The 18,640-nt window shown below is 34.0% G+C and overlaps 1 protein-coding gene across 1 annotated transcript in view; it reads left to right on the forward strand.

The window, feature by feature from the left end:
- LOC123525919 (lipoxygenase homology domain-containing protein 1-like) overlaps window positions 1-18,640 on the forward strand; it is a 231,377-nt gene that overhangs the window by 57,945 nt on the left and 154,792 nt on the right. The window contains exons 21-25 of the mRNA XM_053537880.1: window positions 525-580; window positions 9,508-9,537; window positions 9,933-10,025; window positions 12,272-12,307; window positions 16,238-16,410. Coding sequence (XP_053393855.1) covers window positions 525-580; window positions 9,508-9,537; window positions 9,933-10,025; window positions 12,272-12,307; window positions 16,238-16,410 — 388 coding nt within the window. The remainder of the gene's footprint in view (window positions 1-524; window positions 581-9,507; window positions 9,538-9,932; window positions 10,026-12,271; window positions 12,308-16,237; window positions 16,411-18,640) is intronic.

Genomic DNA, 18,640 nt, shown 5'->3' on the forward strand with positions numbered 1-18,640 from the left:
GATTAATTTGTTGGGATACAAATTAGTGGATTTCAAACATCCAACATGAAATGATTGGGAAGTTTATTTATTTGTTGGGATTAAATTTTGTGGATTGACCTTGGAATCAGTGAAAAGTAAGTCCCTCGCAAATATTAATGATTTTACAGTAATACAACTAGCCTACCATAGTAGCTTAGTATGTAAAGCACAACACTATTGAATCCAGAGGGCACAATTTGGTCCCCAGGTTTTCTGTGACAATTTTACAGAAGACAGTGAATGTGGACCTATATTCTTCCTTCACCACTGAGGCATGTGGAGAAGTTGCCAGTAAGTTGCTGAGAATAAGTCAGTATTGGTTCAGAATTGAGGAATACTGGTCAGGTTAAATAAATGACTGCCATTGCAGAACTGAAATACTGCTGAAAGAAGGTGGAAAATCCACAAACAAAGCAATAAATTGCAGTAAATGGGAATTTTTATCTATAACTTGGTAACTTTTTTTCTGATTAATGACTAATTTGTTGTTTTTTTTCTACCAGGTGGTTGGACAGCGGAATGGAAGACAGGAAAATAGAACGAGCCCTCATGGTGAAGGGTAGGTGATAGTGAATTAACCTATTTGGAAAAAACATGTCCCTGTGTTTAAAACCTTGTGGTGTGAGGCCTTGATTAATATGACTCTGAATTATTATGCCAAAGTTGCATGTGCATGTGTGTTTGATTCTATAAACTTGTTGAAGTTATATGTTTGTGTTAACCCAGATAACTCCACCCACTCGGAAGAAGCACTATATGTTAAGGTGTCGGGACTGGTATCAAAAAATTACTTGTGTACTATATAACAATTATATAATTTTATAATGTAATAATAATAAAATGTTATAATTACATGTTTGCTACTGGCCTCTGTGTGTAAACATGCTGAACTAGATTTCATATAAATAACAAGTTGTGTACAGCTTTTGTTGTCATTTGTGTAGTAATTTTTGAGAAATTATGTATAAACGAAACTTCTTTGAGATTAAAATAACATAGTGACTAAATGTGTGACTGTATAAATCCATTGCAAAACTATTTTTGCTGCTTTGGCTTGTCACTTGTACTCAGACACTTGATATAGCAAACAAGATCACTTTTGCATATAGTGCTGCTTTCATTGTTACATATATTATGATTGAACTAAAAGCATAATAAGACAATTAGCATAATATTGAACAAAAATATGGATGGCTTGATATGTGTTACTGTTTGTGATAAAACAATGTGTTCATATCATACACAAATTGTGATGCTTTATATATTTATTTATAGTTAGATATGTATGTTTTATATCAATTCTTGTAGCATTGCATGTGATATTTTATTTTATTAAACCTCATGTAAACAGTCAATGCCATTTTACATAGGCCAACATGGACGTATTTTGAATACTACATTTCAAACACTATCAAGTTGGATAATTGTTTTGAATATCACTGAGTCATGTGTTTCAATAAATTGATCCAGTGACAGAGAAGATGCCTTTTAAAACAGCACCATGAGTGTAATTTTACTTCCAAAACTCTGTACCAACAAGTGTTCCAATGAGTCAGATCTAAAACAAATGAGACAATCTTTATTTAAGTTTTGAACCTTGTTTCGAAAAAATTGAACAACATTACAAATGAAGATTTTACAGATAACTTTTTCATTTGTTAAACATCTTGGAAAGTGGTTTGGTATAATAAAACAAGTAACACAAGCATACTTGGGGGGTATAGGATGTACTTTAATTGCTAGTGCCTTGGTAGTTACTATTTTTGCAGATTGACAATATCCCATATCACCCTCGCTGTCACCCTGTTATTTATATAATGTATTGTTTAATATACATTACATAACTTGTAGTACACATAAATTATACAGTATGAGGATTTCATGTGATTTTTAGCTCATCTGATTTTTTGAAAAAAAATTATGAGTTATTGTCATCACTTGAGCGGTTGTCGGCGTCGGCGTCGGCGTCTGCGTCGGCGTTGCCTGGTTAAGTTTTATGTTTAGGTCAGCTTTTCTCCTAAACTATCAAAGCTATTGCTTTGAAACTTGGAATACTTGTTCACCATCATAAGCTGACCCTGTATAGCAAGAAACATAACTCCATCTTGCTTTTTGCAAGATTTATGGCCCCTTTTGTACTTAGAAAATATCAGATTTCTTGGTTAAGTTTTATGTTTAGGTCAACTTTTTCTCTTAAACTATCAAAGCTATTGCTTTGAAACTTGCAACACTTGTTCACCATCATAAGCTGACCCTGTACAGCAAGCAACATAACTCCATCCTGCTTTTTGCAATAATTATTGCCCCTTTTGGACTTAGAAAATCATTTTCTTGGTTGAGTATTATGTTTAAGTCAACTTTTCTCATAAACTATCAAAGCTATTGCTTTAAAACTTGCAACAGTTTTTCACCATCATAAGTGGACACTGAACATCAAGAAACATAACTCTATCCTGCTTTTTGCAAGAATGATGGCCCTTTTTAGACTTAGAAAATCATGGGTAGGACAATATTTCTATTACACAAAAAAAATCAGATGAGCGTCAGCACCCGCAAGGCAGTGCTCTTGTTTTTTGTGTAATAGAAATATCATTCATGCAAAAAGCAGGATAGAGTTATGTTTCTTGATGTTCAGTGTTGACCTAAACATAAAACTTAACCAAGAAATCTGATATTTTCTAAGTCCAAAAAGGGCCATAAATCTTGCAAAAAGTAGGATGGAGTTATGTTTCTTGCTGTACAGGGTCAACTTATGATGGTGAACAAGTGTTGCAAGTTTTAAAGCAATAGCTTTGGTAGTTTAGGATAAAAACTGACCTAAACATAAAACTTAACCAAGAAAACTGATTTTCTAAGTCCAAAAGGGGCAATAAATCTTGCAAAAAGCAAGATGGAGTTATGTCTCTTGATGTACAGGGTCTGCTTATGATGGCGAACAAGTATTCCAAGTTTCAAAGCAATAGCTTTGATAGTTTAGGAGAAAAGTTGACCTAAACATAAAACTTAACCAAGAAATCTGATATTTTCTAAGTACAAAAGGGGCCATAAATCTTGCAAAAAGCAAGATGGAGTTATGTTTCTTGCTATACAGGGTCAGCTTATGATGGTGAACAAGTATTCCAAGTTTCAAAGCAATAGCTTTGATAGTTTAGGAGAAAAGCTGACCTAAACATAAAACTTAACCAGGCGACGCCGACGCCAACGCCGACAACCGCTCAAGTGATGACAATAACTCATCATTTTTTTTCAAAAAATCAGATGAGCTAAAAATCAGATGAGCATCAGCACCCGCAAGGCGGTGCTCTTGTTTAGCTCACCTGTCACATAGTGAAAAGGTAAGCTTTTGTGATCATCCGTCGTGTGTCCGTGCGTGCGTCCGTCAACAATTTCTTGTTTGCACGATAGTGGTTTCATTTATGATTTTATTTTAACCAAACTTGCACACAACTTGTATCACCATAAGATCTCGGTTCCTTTCTTGAACTGGCCAGATCCCATTATGGGTTACAGAGTTATGGCCCCTGAAAGGGCCAAAATCAGCTATTTTGACCTTGTCTGCACAATAGCAGCTTTATTGATGATTTGATTTTTACCAAACTGGCACACAACTTGTATCACCATAAGATCTTGGTTCCTTTCTTGAACTGGCCAGATCCCATTATGGGTTCCAGAGTTATGGCCCCTGAAAGGGCCAGAATTAGCTATTTTGACCTTGTCTGCACAATAGCAGCTTCATTTATGATTTGATTTTAACCAAACTTGCACACAACTTGTATCACTATAAGATCTTGGTTCCTTTGTTGAACCGGCTAGATTCCCTTATGGTTTCCAGAGTTATGGCCCCCTGAAAGGGCCAGAATTAGTTATTTTGACCTTGTCTGCTCAATAGCAGCTTCATTTATGATTTGAATTTAATCAAACTTGCACAAAACTTGTGTTGCCATTAGATCTCAGTTTCTTTGTTGAACCGGCCAGATTCCTTAATGGGTTTCAGAGTTATGGCCCCTGAAAGGGCCAAAATTAGCTATTTTGACCTTGTCTGCACAATAGCAACTTCATTTATGATTTGATCTTAACCAAACTTGCACACAACTTGTATCACCACAAGATCTTGATTCCTTTCTTGAACTGGCCAGATTCCATCATGGGTTCCAGAGTTATGGCCCCTTGAAGGTCCAAAATTGTCTATTTTGGCTTTTGCAGCCATATAGAGACTTCATTTATGGTTTTATTTGATACAAACTTCCAAAATATCTTCAACTACAATAAATCTTGTAGTCCATGACAAATCAGATCCAATTGTAGGTTCCAGAGTTATTTTATATCTGATTACCTCCCCTGATTGTAGTCAAAATGGATTTATATCAGTAAGTACTTATAGGACTTATTTGAAATTTCATTATTATCATTAGTTGGACTGAGTCAATCAGGGTAGATAACTATGGACTGATTTTATGTCAAATTACCTCCCTTTATTTCAAATTAAAATGGGTATATCTCCGGAACTAATGAAGATACTGATCTGAAATTTCATTTATGTCAACAGATTTATTTGGCAGATCCTTCTTTTGTTCACTTACAATAATTTTTTTTTTAATTACTTCCCTTTTACGTTAATATAGATAGCTTATTTTTAGTAACTTTTTTATTATTGGCTGTAGGGAAAAAACCGAGATCACTTTTCTGTGGTACAACATGGATGGTACCTCCAATTTTTAGGTGTATTTTGACATATCTGTACCTTGTAAGAATTTTTTTTATTTTTGGTTAAATTTCTTTCCTTTGTTGTTCCTGTCCTTTGGACTTAGATATTTTTTCTGAGGACCTTCTTGTCCTCAAGTGCAATGATAACAGGTGAGCGATATAGGGCCATCATGGCCCTCTTGTTTGCAATATTTTTGTGAAGGTCATATTGAATAATATGTGATGTTCAGTTGGTAGTTGCTGTATTCATGATGAGAATGATCATCTTGGACCGGTTCAGTAAGTTTTTCTGTTGAGCACAACTTAAATCCAATGATTTAAATCCATTGTTCTTTAATCTCTGAATGCTCTAAAATAATCTCTAAGCATTGAATTTCTTTAAAAAGAGTTTCAGTTTTATTTTTGTACCCCCTGAACAACCAAGTTGTAAGGGGGGATATGCTGGTTTCAGGTTGTCCGTCCGTAGACACAATCTTGTGCGCACTAACTCTCCTCATCCTGTTGACACAATTTAATGAAACTTCACATGTGTGATCAGTAACAACAGTAGTTGTGCATGGTGCATATTAGGTTTTTTCAGAAAAAAAATTGCAGAGTTACGGGACTTTGATTTTTGTTACTATACTATATACATAGAGTCTGCATATGCAATCTTGTGCGCGCCTGATCTCCTGAACCCATGCACACAGTTTAATGAAACTTCACACAAGTGATCAGTAGTTGTGTATGGTGCATGTAAGATTCTTTCAGAAAAAAATTCTGCACAGTTATGGGACCTTGTTTTTTTTTAACATACTATATACATACAGTCTGCATATGCAATCTTGTGTGTGCCTAGTCTTCCGAACCCTTGCACACAATTTAATGAAACTTCACACAAGTGATCAGTACCAACCCTAGTTGTGCATGGTGCATGTTACATTCTGTTAGATAAATATTCTGCAGAGTTATGGGACTTTGTTACTATACTATATACATACAGTCCACATAATTATGCAATCCTGTGTCAAATTGCAATGTACTGTGTCAGCGTGTGGTGTGGGGTGGGGATTCATCACCTTTAATGATAGCTCTAGTTTTATGTACAAGACTGTCAATGATAAACACAGGGAACCATTTTTCTTTTGATATATTTGAACCTGTATTTTACATTTAAAAGTGTTTGTGCATTGAATAACGTCACTTAGATAATTTTATAACTTGTCTGTCTTTTTCAAAATACACGAAATTGTTTTATTTATTTGATGTTTTGAAAGTTGTAATGTTATGTCAGCTTTATTTATGAGGTTTGAACCAATCTACAGCAGCTGTCTTTAAAAGATAAAATCATAAGCAATAGTTACGTGTTATGCACAGTTTTCCATTTGAGAGAAATACTTATATGGCACATTTGTTCTTCTCATTTTCTTTCTAAACCAGCCTGATACAGCCATTATTTTAAGAAAATTTTATCATTGATTAATGGCTCTTATGATAAAATTATTTTACATTAAAACTTTGTGACAAATAAGAATAATAATTCTTTGAAAATTATTACTCAATTTTTCATTTGCATACAGTCACACCTGTGCTTAAAGAGTACTTGTAAACAGATGCCACCCAGTTCCAATGACCATTAGTTTCATATCAGAATTATTGAGTAAAGACTACCTCCAAAAAAAACCCTACTTTTTGGCTGTCCCAAGTTTGTTCTTTATTCACAAGTTTAATTGTTAGTTAACATGATCTGTGATATTTGTTTTTCTTAGTAAAAGCCTCATAATGCCTTTGTTTAATAACATGACTTCCAAATTTTTCTTTATGAACATAAAACTTTTTTTATGCCCCCGAAAATCAACTGTCCGTCGTTAGTCACAATTTTAACTTTTTGATTGAAGGCTTTTTACTTGCAAACCACTGCACCCAGGACCTTCAAACTTCACGTGCTGATAGTACTCATTGAGTACACGACCCCTGTTGACTTTGGGGTCACCAGGTCAAAGGTCAAGGTCACAGGGGCCAACGTTAACTTTTTGCATGAAGGCACTTTACTCGCGAACCACTGCACCCAGGACCTTCAAACTTCACATGCTGATAGTACTCATTGAGTACATGACCCCTACTGACTTTGGGGTCACTAGGTCAAAGGTCAAGGTCACAGCGGCCAACGTTAACTTTTTGCATGAAGGCACTTTACTTGCGAACCACTGCACCTAGGACCTTCAAACTTAACATGCTGATAGTACTCATTGAGTACACGACCCCTACTGACTTTGGGGTCACCAGGTCAAAGGTCAAGGTCACAGGGGCCAACATTAACTTTTTGCATGAAGGCACTTTACTCGCGAACCACTGCACCCAGGACCTTCAAACTTCACGTGCTGATAGTACTCATTGAGTACATGACCCCTACTGACTTTGGGGGTCAAAAGGTCACAGGGGCCAATGTTAACTTGTTGCATGAAGGCACTTTACTCACAAACCACTGCACCCAGCACCTTCAAACTTCACATGCTGATAGTACTTATTGAGTACACGAGCCTTACAAACTTTGGGGTCACCAGGTCAAAGGTCAAGGTCACAGGGGCCAATGTTAACTTTTTGCATGAAGGCACTTTACTTGCGAACCACTGCACCAAGGACCTTCAAACTGCACATGCTAATAGTACTTATTGAGTACACGACCCCTATTGACTTTGGGGTCACCACGTCAAAGGTCAAGGTCACTAGGTCAAAGGTCAAGGCACTGCGGGAGTCACCATTAGTGACAGCTCTTGTTTTTGGGCAAAATCCCATTTTTGATGATTGATATTTCTGATAATTGTCAGATTTTTGAATATCGAGTAATAGAAGTAGAAAGTTTTATTGAATCCATTGTTTGGCTCTAACTTTATAAAATCATGTGCAGTGAAAAAAGTAGTGCTTTTCTAACCATGTAATTATGCATAATCTCTATTTAGACAGCTGTTTCATCTTCTTTTTTTTTTAACATAAAATCTAAAGCCTTTGGTAATTACAGGCGTATTTATATAATGTGTTTATTACCATAATGTAAAGACATTAGTGCAAGAGCTTGCCAAAAGGAGCTTGAGTGAGAACTATAGTGCCATCTATAGGCAAAAATTCAGATAACACCTGGTACAAACTGTAGTTCGAGCGAAAGACACTTTTACTGAAAACCCATGTACCTTTCATGGTAACTACAATTCAGATGAATGTTGTTGGTTTGAACTATAGTGTGTATCAAAGGCTGTTGTATGGATTGGACTGTTGTTACAAAGTCTTTTACCTGAAAATTACTGGAGCAAAGAAACTAAAGGGCATCAGTAAAATGTATCAATTCAGTGGATTTAATTTGATACCCTGTTTGTTTTTATTACCATCAGCGCTTTTTGCTTATCTAAATCACAGGCGCAGGTCCAGTGTATATTTTTTTGTTTAATATATTTTTTTTTTCACACAAATATACTTTATATATACTTTATATATGTTAGTCAATTTCCATCTAGATTCCAGTGTGCAAGTAATATCTAGGGCTTTTTACATTATTTCCAGAATTTGATAATTGAGAGAGATGTAATGCATTTGGCAGTTGAGAAAATATCTGATGGTAATAGATTTTTCAGTTGAGAAATATGTTATATAATTTGGCAATTGAGAAAGATGTTAATGATTTTGTCAACTGAGAAAGAAATTGGTAAATTTGGCAATTGAGAAAGATGTTAATGATTTTGTCAACTGAGAAAGAAATTGGTAAAGATTTTGTCAACTGAGAAAGAAATTGGTAAATTTGGCAATTGAGAAAGATGTTAATGATTTTGTCAACTGAGAAAGAAATTGGTAAATTTGGCAGTTGAGAAAGATGTTAATGATTTTGTCAACAAAGAAAGAAATTGGAAAATTTGGCAGTTGAGAAAGATGTTAATGATTTTGTCAACTGTGAAAGAAATTGGTAAATTTGACAGTAGAGAAAGATGTTAATGATTTTGTCAACAAAGAAAGAAATTGGAAAATTTGGCAGTTGAGAAAGATGTTAATGATTTTGTCAACTGAGAAAGAAATTGGTAAATTTGGCAATTCAGAAAGATGTTAATCTCTTTTTAATCGAAGTATATGCAAATTATTAAAAAGTTTCCATAAATTGCAAGAATAAAAGAGCTATCCAAATAATTTGCTGTCTCTTACTTTGACATTTTCCTGTCAAAATTCAAAAAGTCTTTGCAGTTTGTTTATGCCCTAAGAAGGTCCTTTTGGTGGGCCATGGATATATTCTAGGCAGTACCAGTTGAAGGATTCTAATCTCACATGGCTATGCACTTAATCAGTTATGTCTATTTTATGTCTATTCTTGTAAAAATACTTTTTTAAATGTGTGCTTGTTTAGCAAATGTGCTGTAAGTTTGGTTCATGTGTGAAATTTCAAAAGATACATAGAATATAACTAGATGTACTGTTTACTATGATAGAATATAACTATATTTTCCATTACTAGAACACAAATATTTATTATACTTAGATTCGTTGAGATAGAAAGAATAAAAGAGCTATCCAAATAATTTGCTGTCTCTTACTTTGACATTTTCCTGTCAAAATTCAAAAAGTCTTTGCAGTTTGTTTATGCCCTAAGAATGTCCTTTTTCAGCAAATTTTCAAGATGCTGTATTTCATTGCAAGGCTTCTAGAAAATGAAACTGATTTTCATTTCATTGTGTGGGTTTTTTTTGTACTAAAATAAAAGGTTATTTTTTGCTGCTTTCCGGTCAGTCAGATGATCGAAAATATTACTTGTTTTATTTATTCTAGAACCATCTCCTACTAAAGTTAGAGTGAAAGGTAAGACTGGCATAATCTGTTGTTGCTTTAGAAACTTTAGAAAATGTTCTGTCAATTGAATAAAAAGTTTCTAAAATTAAGTTGGGGCACAATGGCCATTAGAGTGGACAAGTTTGGAAACAGAAAATTAAAGTCAATAATTAAGTAGATAAAATGATAGTCTGGAAGCTGTTCTTGTATAAATGGTCCTCAGCTTAATTTAGACTTGCTTAATAGTCTTATCACTGTGACTATGTTAATCAATCATAAACATGGCCATTTGTCCATATTACAGATTTAAAACATTTTTCGTACTTCAGAATTTAAAATAGATTAGAGGCATAATACTTGAATGCATGTGCGTGATGTGAATAAAGCTTAACTAAAACATCACTTATCATGACCATGTATAATAGCCCCGCCCTCCGCACTCGACAAGATCATCGAAGAAGAAGCTTCCTCTGCTTCCTTTGTCGGAAAATCCCCAGCTCCAGATTCTACAAGAGAGGGTGAGTGAAATAATTGTCATCAGTGTAGAACAGAGCAAGCAGTTGAGAAATAGTCCATGTCAAATGGACATTTAGTGTCAGCTTGCCCTGAAAACTGGAAAATCTGCTGTAAAATCTAAAATTGTTCCATCAAGAAAGGAAATTCAAAAAGATAACAGAGAATTGGAAATGGAGTGTTACTAACATGTTTGAAAAATGTTTGTGATGTTGGCAACCGTAAGTGCTTGGCTATCATTTGTGAAGTAAGTCTGGCGGGCGTTTTGTGAAGTAAGTCATACTGTTGTGCCTCTATTCATTAGTATTTAGTTAAGATAACTATACTATTGTTATTGCTTCTACAAACTTTTATTTCCATTTTAAAAGAAATTCGTTTGAATAAATAAAAGATTTCAGATCATTTTTCCACCTCTTTTCTTAAAGACCTATTTGTGTTAAGAGTAGGGGATATGTAACAAGATTTTTGCATGATAGAATAAATTTAGCTTTTTGTCATTGTAAAGATAACAAATTTCACAGGAAATTTTTCAGAACAAAAAACTGAAACTTTATTCTTCTATTTGATGTCCGTTATAGCGAATGTAACAGTACCACCAGCAGTGATGCTAGCTTGATAGAATTGAGGTACTTAAACACCTTTGTCTTTCTCCGATACTTAAGGTAGCACTGTCTTTAGTCTCTAGCGACTGTAGCACCTCAGAGCTGGTAGTCAGTTTACTATAGTTGCAACAAGCATTCTAAATCTCTGACATTCTTAGATACCTGATGTTTAAATATTGTTTTATTAAACAGTTGGTGTTTCTATTCAACAGAGTACCTTTAAAAACAAAGTAGCAATATTGGTAGAATTCTGAATAAATTTCTTCACACATTTATGTGTTGAAGTAAACTTGAACTTGCATTACCATGGGAATTTAAGGGCTTCTTATCAAACATTAAATTTAGTCACAGTCAACCTTAGCCATAGTTGCAGTAAAACTTCAAATAATGCTATATTATTTGAATTTACCCAAATTATTGTTAGTTGTATGATTCGCACTGAAATCAGAGGGGACTGGCACATTGGTAGGTTGTGTGAGATGGCTTATTTTGGTGTTCTGAAGCCTAAACAGTCCAACAATCACTAAAAGTAGTTTAGGCTACAGGATATGAAACAAGTCTGAACACAATTCACCTCTATGTCGAACCCCTTTGACTGAAATATACACATATTTGCACGGCACTTCTTTAATTTAGCTTCTGTAAGGAAATAGATTCAATGCATCTGTTTTGTAGCAAAAATTAAGACCAGTTGCAGATCAACATAAAAAAATCAGACTTCAAGTTAAGTATTTGAAAAGCTGCTCTAATTTTGCTTCGAATGCACTGCTACTTCCGAAACTTTGCACAAAGCATCTATACCTTTCTGCAAACTTTTAATAAATCTGCAGAAGCAAAGCTAGAGCAAAATTTGATAAGAAGAGACATTTTATTGTTGATGAATTTATGTATAACTTAAGAATTCATAGACATTTTGAATTCCTAATCATAATTTACACTTTAAACAGTAAAAAAATATTTTAGAAATGTCTTTTGTATGTTGTTGCTGCTCACAATCTGCAGGAAATTTTTGTGAATTTTAGGGTAACTGATATATAAAAAAAGAGTCAATGTTGGGGAAAGGTTGGCTATCACTGCTGGTGGTTAAAAGTTTCTCTGCTTTTCTCAACACAAAAATTTCCTGACAAATTTGATATCTATCACTGGATGTTGTTTTGTATATGTATATAGTTTGTTGTGATATATTTATATATATATATCTGTTGAGTGATAATGCCGTGAGTTTTAATAATTAAGTGTTTAACATTATACACTTTTTTCTTTATTGTTTTGAAAAAATGTTTGAGCCTGAATTTAAGAAGCTGGTACATGTAGAAATATTACAATGATATAGATGCTTTTTAATTAGCAAAGCTTTCCATCCAAGAGGTACTGTATTTTAAAGCATTGATTGAATAAAAATTGCAATTTCTTATTCTGTTTTACTGCGAAAACTATTATGCTTTGTTATAGACTAATTTACTTCATTATGTCAATTAGCAATTATCATGAACTAATTCATGATTCTTTTCATTTTTGTTTCCCTTTAAAGTTTGTTTAAAAACAAAAATCTGAAAATTTTATCTAAGGAACTTTCAAAATGAGACTTATTGCCTTTCTGCACTTAATATGCACTTAATTACATTAAACACCTATATTTGTTTTTACAGAAAAATCTGAAGAGAAGAAGGAAGATACAATAACAGGTGGGTCAAATATTCTTTTTAAAGGCATTGTTATACACAGTTTACAGGTTTTTACGGTTGAATATTTTTCACAGTGTTATGACCCTTTGATACTTATACATAAGGACTATGGATGCCTCATCTCCAAAACTGACATCCACACATAGGCTGTTGGTATAAAGTTTAGTTGCACATATCATTGGAACATCCCACTTGGATTTTTCTTGCGGAGTTATGGCCCCTTTGAGGATAATTTTACAATAAACTATGTCTGGTCTAATAATTCTGTGCTATTATTGGGACTTCATAGGAATGACGAGTAACATGTCTTGTGACACATATATAACAGGTTTTACATTTGAATGATTTTTCACAGGGTTATGGCCCTTTGATTTTTGTGCATAAGCTTTGATTTTTATGCACAAGTCCCTTTTACAACTTTTATTAGCAGCAGTGTTATTAGTGAGGTGTAGAGCAAAGGAGGCAATTATCGACCCCTTAAGACCATAATCTACCGTACATATTCTTACTTTCACTTTCGGAGACAAAGTGACACATATATTTGAGACAAACTATCATTGGTCGATTTCAACCAATGAAAACACTTGTTACATTACAGAATAAGGTATGGTCTAATATTCTGTCTCGTGACATGTGTCTGCCATTATCGACCCACTTCTGCTATTATCGACCCCCTAGTTTTTTTTTTTTTTAAACTTTGAAAACACTGAAAATCAAGCATAATATTATTATTAACTTAATATTAAGTTAATTTTTATTTGTCCTTTATTGTCATAATTGCAATTTGAAATTATGCAACTGAGCATATAAACAAAGCATAACTTTACTACGATTTCATGGAAAATATTATTTCATGTGTGTTTTTTTTTATTTATAAATTTGGTCTTTCATACTATCACAGTTTCATATTTGGTCTTTTGACTGACAAATTGTAAATATTAGATAAAAGTTATTTGTAATATAACATTAGCCACACACAAGAGATAAATAATTCAAACATTCAAACAAAGTTGATTATCCATTATTATCTACAGCCTTAACAACATATTTTAGCATTCAATTTTTATACATTTAAAATTAACTTTTTGTAAGTCCTCTGGAGTCAACAAGTGAAGTTCTGGTTGCTTAGTACATTTAATGTGCCACCATCCAGCGCATTCATCACAGCCTTTTCACTCATTTGGCTTCCCATTAGACTGACCACACCCCTGACACTGGTCTAAGCTGTCTGCACTGTCCATCATCATTTTGTCCATCAGAGGAATCGTCAAAATCGTCATAACTGTCACTATCATCATAAATGATAGAAACATCAGACTATGACGAACTTTCAGAGACTCTGCGCTTTTTTTCTTTTTATTTTAGGAGATTTTTAATCCTTGTGATCAACTAAAATGTGCATTCATAACTTTATCATGAGTCATCACAGAACATTAGGGTTTCTAACTGACCAATCAGAGAGCTGCATTTTAGAGTACCTGCCAGTTTCCACTTCCAGGGTATAACAAAGTATATTTACAATGAACATAATAGTGACTTTAGAAATAAATATCACACTATTTTAGAAATAAAATCAAGATTTTTGACTACACATGCTTCAGATGATGCTACAAACAACAAAACTTTGAAGTTTCATTGAAATGTTATATTGATTTAATACCTTTATTTTAGTTAAAAGTTTGAGATTTTACACTGAGAGTCTATGATAAAGTCCGAGTAAAATGTAATCAATACCCAAGTGAAATAAGTATCATTCCATGTTTTGGACATGTTAAAGTTATGAATTAAGTGCTTTTCTCAAAGCAACAAGAAATTATATAAATTTAATTAGTTGGGGGTCGATAATAGCAGAAGGTCATATTTTCAATCTGCTAATATCGACCCCCACATAATCTTTCCAGAAGTTGTAAGAGACTACAAAAGTGGCTGATAGAAATGGGTTCTATATGTGTATAGTAGGATTAAATACAAAATTAAACTGATTCGATCCATAAAAACGGTAAATTTGATTTAACAGAAAGATACCTACCTTAACGGACGATGTAGTGGTTGGCACTGAAATTTATCTCATGCAGTCACACTGTATGTAAACATTCAAAATGGCGCATGAAGAAAATTTGTGATGTAAAAATGACAGTGAATGACATGATCACATGATTTCTAGTAATAAATGTGATTAAGTATCAATTAAGGGTGGGGGTCGATAATAGAAGAGGGTCGATATTAGACTCCTTTGCTCTAGTGGCTGTAAAAAGTCTTCTCAACTTAAGTGTTGTCCTTTGGCCTGTGTTGTTTGCTCAACATTTGAGGGGATGTTGTAGTAGCACTTTTAACTGACTTATTTGATTTGTTGTTGATGCTGTGATATCAGTGGGCTGAAATAGTGTGAATTCTTTCTGATTGATTTTTTTCCCTGTGTTGATTTCACAGAAGTCTTGTTCCATCTCTGATTCCTGAGGAAATTGTCAAGTTATTTGTGAGAGCTAAGTGGTTCTGAAGCTGAATCCAAGAACACTGGTGCAGCCCTTTTTTTATGGTTTTGGGGAAGGGTGGTGGGTCCTTTCAGAAGGGGGAAATTTGCGTCGTAAAATACCAAATTGGGGAATTTTTTAATATATATATATATATATATATAAAAAACAACAACACAGATTGAGTAAGATCAAGGCCTCCCCTGGCTCTTTCACACTTTTAGCCATGACTTAAGCCAATTGCAAAATCTTGGGACCATTTCATACCCTAAAGTGCCAGAATTAGAAGCCATTATTTTTTTTAAATCTCTATTTCATTTTATACTTTAACCAAGCAATTTGCCCTTGAACCATTTCATCCTAATATCACATTGAATCAAAAATAGTTTTTAATCTTCTCATTAAAATGTTTAAATCATTTTTCAAGAAAGCTAAAGTAATTGCTCAATGTATGAAATTATTCCTTTAATAGTTTGCCATTTTTGAATTATCTCCCTTTAATGGGCATTTTTCACTACTTAGATGTTTATAAAGCATTAATATTTAGTTCTTTATTTTTGGCCTTTGTATTTCAAACTTATTATAAGGTCATTTATCAAAAATAGAGTTGTCCTTTTTTATTTTATGACTTTTAAAAAGCTTTTTAAATGCTTTTAATTGCATTATATATAAATCTCAATTTACAATCATTTTCATACATATTACTGTATAGCGAAAATACCACCTAAAGGTATGATTAGCACTTTGTTTTGAAGCTCTTGGGAGGTGCTTTAAAAAATCCATCAGGTGTATCTATGCTTTACATTGGGCACATTGGGCAAGTGAAAGAACCAAACGAACTGCTTTAGTTCATTTGTATCTCAAACTTCCTTCACTGATATCTAACTAAAGTGAGGGGAATTGGGCGGACCGAAATGTTTACGCGTAGACTGAAATGAACGCGATTGAAATCTTCGCGTCGACTGAAATGAACGCGACTGAAATCATTTCACGATCGCGCAAATTGTTTGTAAGCCGTTCGACTTAACAATATTTCCAGATTTTTTCGTTCATTGCTTCCGCGAATCGGCTTGTTATTAGATAAATATATCCGCGAATCGGATTGTTGTAGATAAATATATCCGCGAATCAGAAATTCTGGAAAGTGAAATTCCCGATGACCGACGCTAACGGTAATATCTGAGATGTTCCGATTGCGGCGTTTCTTGAAGCGGTGTTTTGAACGCATATACATTCAGACCTATTAATCCATCGGCGGTGGAAATTTTCGCTGATAAAAACGACTTGCATTTGGGGAATTTTTTAGTGCAGTTGGGGATAAAAGTATATTATTTTGCCTGGGGAATGGGGCCGAATTTCGGCCCCAAAATCGGCGTAAAAAAAGGGCTGTGGTGGCTGTTACATTACTAAAATACTGCTGTAAGCATAAATCAAATAATTGTCAATTGTTCTATTACAGATAAAAGGAAGTATGGCCTGGAGATTGTGACCGGTCAGGAGTCGGAGACGTCAAATGGCGGTAAAGTAAATATAACCCTGTATGGGGAGAAGGGAAAATCAGAACAGATCACTTTGTATGCTACAGATCCAGCCAGTAAAACATTTGAGCCTGGGAATATAGACCAGTTCCAAGTAAGTACAAATAAAATAAAATAAAATGAAAACAGAAAATAGGTAAACAAAAAATGTTAGAAAATTGGAGCTGTTATATTAAGAAAGTAATATCTGCTATAAGAAATATATTTATTTTATGTTTTTCGGTGGTTTATCGAAATATAACGGTGAATTATATCCTGATAAACTCACTGGCCACTCAGTGAAAATTATCAAATCTGATACCCGGATTAACGTCAAAAAGTTTACCGAGCGTACTGAAAGCCGGAAACAATATGACGATGACGTCGTTAAAATGACGTCATCTTTGCGATGCTTCCTGATAAAATTTCCCGCAAATTTCGACATTTTATTGAAATAAACACAACAAAAGTAGAGTTTTAGACATAAAATAAACAGAAAAATTGTTGGTATCGATGTAATATCACGGTAATTTCACTCGTGAACACCAAAAGTTGTTATTTTCACTCGTGGCTGCGCCACTCGTGAAAATATCACTTTTGGTGCCCACTCGGTGAAATTATAACGTGATATTACACCGAAACCAACAATTATCCTCTATATATTGTTTTAGGCCATTTTAGTTAGATGTATATCTAGTGAAATGATAGCTTTTTTTTTACTGACCTGTCTCAACAGGTATAGGTAAAACTAGCTCTTCTAAATACAATACCTGGAAGAGTTACCAGCTCTTCCTGTTCCAGAAGTAGAAGAAGGCTCAGTAAATGAAACACATGCTTATCCCTTATTCAGTTCAAAACTTCCTTTCAAAATAATAATTTATTTGACTATTAAACTAGAAATGGAATATGAAATGTTTATCATTTAATTAAGTCACTTCTTTTCTCTGATATTTAGCTCGACTATTCGAAGAATAAGTAGAGCTATCCTACTCACCATGGCATCAGTATCGGCGTCTGCGTCGGTGTCACACCTTGGTTAAGTTTTTAGTACCAGTCCACATTTTGACAAAACCTTTTGAGATAAAGCTTTGAAACTTTCAACACTTGTGTACCATCACCATTTCCAGTTTTAGGCAAGAGTACATAACTCCATCAAGGATTTTGGCTGAATTATGGCCCCTTCTAACTTCAAATCTTGGTTAAGTTTTTCGTACCAGTTCATATTTTGTGTAAACTGTTTGACATATGGCTTTGAAACTTTCATCGATTGTTTATTATAACAGTCTCTATCTGTAGGCAAGAGTACATAACTCTGTCAACTACCTTGGCTGATTATAGTCATTTTTGGACTTGGAAATTTGTACAATTTTCGTACAAGTCCATATTTTGTCAAAACTATTGACATGTGGCTTTGAAGCTTGGAACACTTGTTTATCATCATGATTTCCATCTGTAGGCAAAAGTACATAACTCTATCAACTATTTTGGCTGAATTATTGCCCATTTTGGACTTGGAAATCAGTTAAATTTTTCATACCAGTCCATATTTTGCCTAACCTTGTTTGTCATATGGCTTTGAAACTTTGCCCACTTGTTTACCATCATAGTCTACATCTGTAGGCAAGACTACATAACTAGGACAAGGACTTTAGCTCAGTTATGGCTCTTTTTAGCTCATCTGATTTTTTGAAAAAAAATGATGAGTTATTGTCATCACTTGAGTGGTTGTCAGCGTCGGCGTCGGCGTTGCCTGGTTAAGTTTTATGTTTAGGTCAGCTTTTCTCCTAAACTATCAAAGCTATTGCTTTGAAACTTGGAATACTTGTTCACCATCATAAGCTGACCCTGTATAGCAAGAAACATAACTCCATCTTGCTTTTTGCAAGATTTATGGCCCCTTTTGTACTTAGAAAATATCAGATTTCTTGGTTAAGTTTTATGTTTAGGTCAACTTTTCTCCTAAACTATCAAAGCTATTGCTTTGAAACTTGGAATACTTGTTTACCATCATAAGCAGACCATGTACATCAAGAAACATAACTCCATCTTGCTTTTTGCAAGAATTATTGCCCCTTTTGGACTTAGAAAATCAGTTTTCTTGGTTAAGTTTTATGTTTAGGTCAGCTTTTATCCTAAACTATCAAAGCTTTTGCTTTAAAACTTGCAACACTTGTTCACCATCATAAGCTGACCCTGTACATCAAGAAACATAACTCCATCCTGCTTTTTGCAAGATTTATGGCCCCTTTTGGACTTAGAAAATATCAGATTTCTTGGTTAAGTTTTATGTTTAGGTGAACTTTTTCTCTTAAACTATCAAAGCTATTGCTTTGAAACTTGCAACA

The sequence above is a fragment of the Mercenaria mercenaria genome, chromosome 3 (assembly GCF_021730395.1).
Source record: "Mercenaria mercenaria strain notata chromosome 3, MADL_Memer_1, whole genome shotgun sequence".
NCBI lineage: Eukaryota > Metazoa > Mollusca > Bivalvia > Venerida > Veneridae > Mercenaria > Mercenaria mercenaria.